This window comes from Etheostoma spectabile, chromosome 5 (genome assembly GCF_008692095.1).
Source record: "Etheostoma spectabile isolate EspeVRDwgs_2016 chromosome 5, UIUC_Espe_1.0, whole genome shotgun sequence".
NCBI lineage: Eukaryota > Metazoa > Chordata > Actinopteri > Perciformes > Percidae > Etheostoma > Etheostoma spectabile.
In genome coordinates, this window is record NC_045737.1 from 34,295,130 (window position 1) to 34,299,135 (window position 4,006).

At 38.4% G+C, this 4,006-nt stretch overlaps 1 protein-coding gene and 1 long non-coding RNA gene across 2 annotated transcripts in view; one reads left to right on the forward strand and one right to left on the reverse strand.

Annotated features, from left to right (window-relative positions):
- The window catches only part of LOC116689812 (uncharacterized), a 26,328-nt gene that overhangs the window by 4,306 nt on the left and 18,016 nt on the right, over window positions 1–4,006 (forward strand). The window lies entirely within an intron of this gene.
- Window positions 3,246–4,006, reverse strand: part of ndufa10 (NADH:ubiquinone oxidoreductase subunit A10) — a 10,384-nt gene continuing 9,623 nt past the window's right edge. Inside the window, exon 10 of the mRNA XM_032516442.1 lies at window positions 3,246–3,468. Coding sequence (XP_032372333.1) covers window positions 3,400–3,468 — 69 coding nt within the window. The 3' untranslated portion in view covers window positions 3,246–3,399. The remainder of the gene's footprint in view (window positions 3,469–4,006) is intronic.

Genomic DNA, 4,006 nt, shown 5'->3' on the forward strand with positions numbered 1-4,006 from the left:
GGTTTCCCCTAGAATCAGGATTTTTGTTTCTGCCAACCAATGATTGACCTAAATATTTTATGTTCGTATGTTACCGCAGACAGCGATTACATCATGTCTGTTTCCTGCAAAACAGAGCCAAAACATAAGATGCAGAAAATTCAATATTACGTTCTTTACAAATGTAATAATTGTCAGACTGACGTGATGTGCATTTTTCTTAGAAACCAATTTGTTTTTTAGAAATGTCTCATGATATATTGTCTCTAGTGTATTATTCAACTTTTGTTTTTGTCGCAATGCTCAACACTATCGAAGAGCAATACTTCTAGATTTGCAGTAATGAAAATAACAATTAAGAGACGACATTGGACGGAGTCACTCTCACATCAAATCTGACCGAGTTTACCAGCAGTCCAAAACCTTGACAACCCAGAGTAGCTAACCTTGACTCTCTTGTGAAGTTGGACTTCACACTAGTGTTGTCCTCCCGAGTCCAAATAAATAAGAAAATAAACGCTTTTTATGGCACTTAAATAGACGTTTTTTTGTTTTTGTTTTTTTAATTTATCTCACTTAATGTGCTTTTTTCCCTCTCCCACCAGTTTACACACCACCAACACCAATTTGTTACCATAGGTTTTACACCTATTCTTGGAATTCATGGTCAGCACACCAAATTTAGATGAAACTATACCTAATTTTGGAGTTTAAAAAGAGCTATAATCATGAATTATTTTGACTAATAGTTAAGATCCGAGGCTGTTGAGGGGAAAATCACATACTGTTAGACGCCAGAGTTTAGATAGGATCTCACTGTTTTGAAACAATGAAAAAATATATACATTCAACTGCTCTGAAACTCAATAAAACAACCGAAATTCAATGAAAGTAGTGAACTGACTAATCGTTTTACTTGCAAAGAGCATTAGGGTATTTTGGGGCAATTTTGGGGCAATTTTGGGGCAATTTTGGGGCACTTTTGGGGCAAACCTATATTTCTGATCCAGAAAATTTGAAAACGGCTCAGGTTTGATCCGAGGACAACACTAGGGTTAAGTAGAGTATGCCGTAGCTCTCTTGTCAGGAGAGAGTGTGGCGCTGGAGGCTCACTGTGATAAGTAGGAGGCTGTCATTCATATGACATGATAATGAAGACTTTGGTGGTAATCACTGTTTCTTCTTTTCAAAGTCCATGATTGCCCTTTGAATATATTAAGCGCTATTATTCCAAATAGCAGATACCAATTCCTTTACATTGAAGACTCATTTATGGCGTGATAATATATATAATAAAATAGAATGATATGTAATACATAATAGACGTGTAACGTTTTCAATGACATACAGCTGGCAGACTTTTACCTGCATTTGTACTTCAAACAGCACAGCCCTTTGGTGAGCGTGTCGTGTCGCTCTACAGGGTTCAATTTGGCCAAATGTTTGAATGAAAGACCTTTCTAAGCTCTTAAAGAAGATGATGAAAAAGACATGGGCGTCATTTTGGTTTGAAATGGGCTGGGGACAGAGATTTATTCGGAAGTGCATTTTCAGAAGTGCTGCGTACAATGACGCATTCATTTTTTTTTTTCCTCTTTCACGGAGGTCATGTTTGGAAAGATGCTGTCCTGCAGCTTACTATGGTAAATTAATAAAAATGTACACAAAAATGGGCTGATGTCCGACACGTTTTATGAAGAAGAAAGCCTAAATTGTTCAAAAAGCATTAGACGTATGAGCCACTATGTTCTGCTTCATGTATCCATGTGCCATGTTGACAATGTGCCACGACGTGACATCAGACTCAGAGAGAGGAGCTAGGAAAGGAAGGAAGCGTGAAGCCAGAGGAGAGGAGAAGTTTTGAATTGAGACTTTGTTGAAATAAAAAAGACATTTCTCCAGTATACCACTGAGCCCATCTTAACATTATCTATGCTGGAGATCACTGCTTGGTTAGAGCAGGAGCTTCCTCCAGCAAACAGGAACTCAAAATCTCTCCGGCCCCAGTCCTTCATGTTAAAAATCAAGACCAAATAATAGATCTTACAAAACCGAGATGCTGTGATTGGCTAAAAAAGGGATTGAAGACTACAGTACACCACAAGCGTTTTCCTAATCCTCAATAAGGATGTCTTTTTTTCGGTTTGTGTTTTTTAACAATTTTGAATAGAACGTAAAAGTCCCTCCCCTTCTGGTGGACCACCACAGGAAGACACAAATTAGGATTTGATCCCGTTTGAATGGTGCCATGAATTACACAAATGATGGGCATCAACTTAAAAGAGGATTTGCCAGTCATCTCCATGTTCAACCCCAAAACAAGTTCTTGGAGGCTTACCGCCGCCCAAGACATTTGTGATTGGTTCAACGACACGCCAGTAAACCAGAGCAGGTGTTATTCATCTTATATCTTTTACTTATCTTATTTTCTCCCATCCCAGAATGCTGTGTGGACTCGCCAGACCCTCTTTGCCTCAATAACCCAGTAATCACTGTCTCTACAGCACCTGTTCACTGGTTCCACTTATTTAGTATTATTCATCATTCTTATTTCTCACTTATGTTATTTATACATCATTCTCATTTTCTATTTCAGAACTGTCCATAATGTTCATATTGTAATAGAATAACATACTATTTATCCCAGTATCTTTGCACTATGCTCCATATTTAAATAATTTTTATTGCACTCTTCGTTAACTCATGCCTCCATATTGTTCTGTTTAGAGTATGTATATATTGTGTGTATATTTTTGTTTTGGTTGTTTTGTGTGTAAGCACAGTGTGAGTAACGACGCTCCAAAGAAACATTCCTCGTATGTGTCCTCATACCTGGCGAATAAAGCTGGTTCTGATTCTGTGGAGGACAGTCTGGCAATGCAAGACAAGCGTCTTAGTAAAAAAAAAAAGGAATGAAGTGTAATCAAAGATTTTTTTTTTTTTTAATTGGATTAGTTTTGTAGTATTTTTGGTACCAAACTTCTGGCAGAACCAAACACAACAGATACTTTTTCCCCCCAAATAACACAGCAGCATTGGAACCAAACTACCTGAGCGTTGTGTTGTCACACAGCAGGAGTCCGACTTTCCACTGCTGTTTATTTTCTAGTAAGTGACAGTTAAATCCGTCTCCTGGTTTTTTTTGGTTGTTTTTTATTTTTTTTTTTTCTTCAAAGAGTGACCCACCCTTGTTTCATGATCCTCTGAATTTCCATCTTTCCATGACCATGAGCTCTAGCATACAGTCAGAACAAAAGAAAAGACACTTTGTAGATTCAAAAATTTATTATTTTAATACATACACACTATTTAGGATGTACAACAGGAGACCACTGGTTCAACAATGGAGGTCCAGCGTTCACTCGGGGAGCTGGTCCGCCAATGACGAGGGTTGAATTAGTGACAGGCCTGTGGACTCGTTCACTTCAGCCAGATGTATTTGTCTCCGACATCTGCATTATAGCCCGGTGCATACTTCTTCCCGGGGAGCTGCAAGAACAAAACAAATTGAACTAAAAAGGAACACATGAACATTCAATACAGCAAAATAGCACACAAAACTGCTACGGCTTGTTAAAAAATGGACGCAGAAGTATAAGTTTGTATTTCAAATGAACTTGTTCTAATGGAAATAGCTAAACGCATCTAGTCAAGACTATAACTGGGTTGCCTGCAGAGTTAAATTTGATGTTTAATACTAAATATAAAAGACATTAAAAGGTGCTCTAAGCGATGTTGGGTGACGGCACTTCTTGTTGAAGTTCGAAGAATTTTCAAACAAAACCAGGCTAGCTAACCCCCCTCCCTCCTCCAGATTTTTTTTTGGGGCTGGAAACAATATCATCATAGATTTAGTGGAAGCTGTAATACATCAGTGTTGCAAATGTCCTTCCATGACTTTACTTTTTGTCAACTCAAGTGTGCCGAGGGAGATTACGCCTCCACGTGTCAGTTCTCATTCTCTCCACTGAGATCCAGGCTTAGAACTAAATGTCAGGTCGCAGCCTCCTGTAGAATTAAGCAGTCC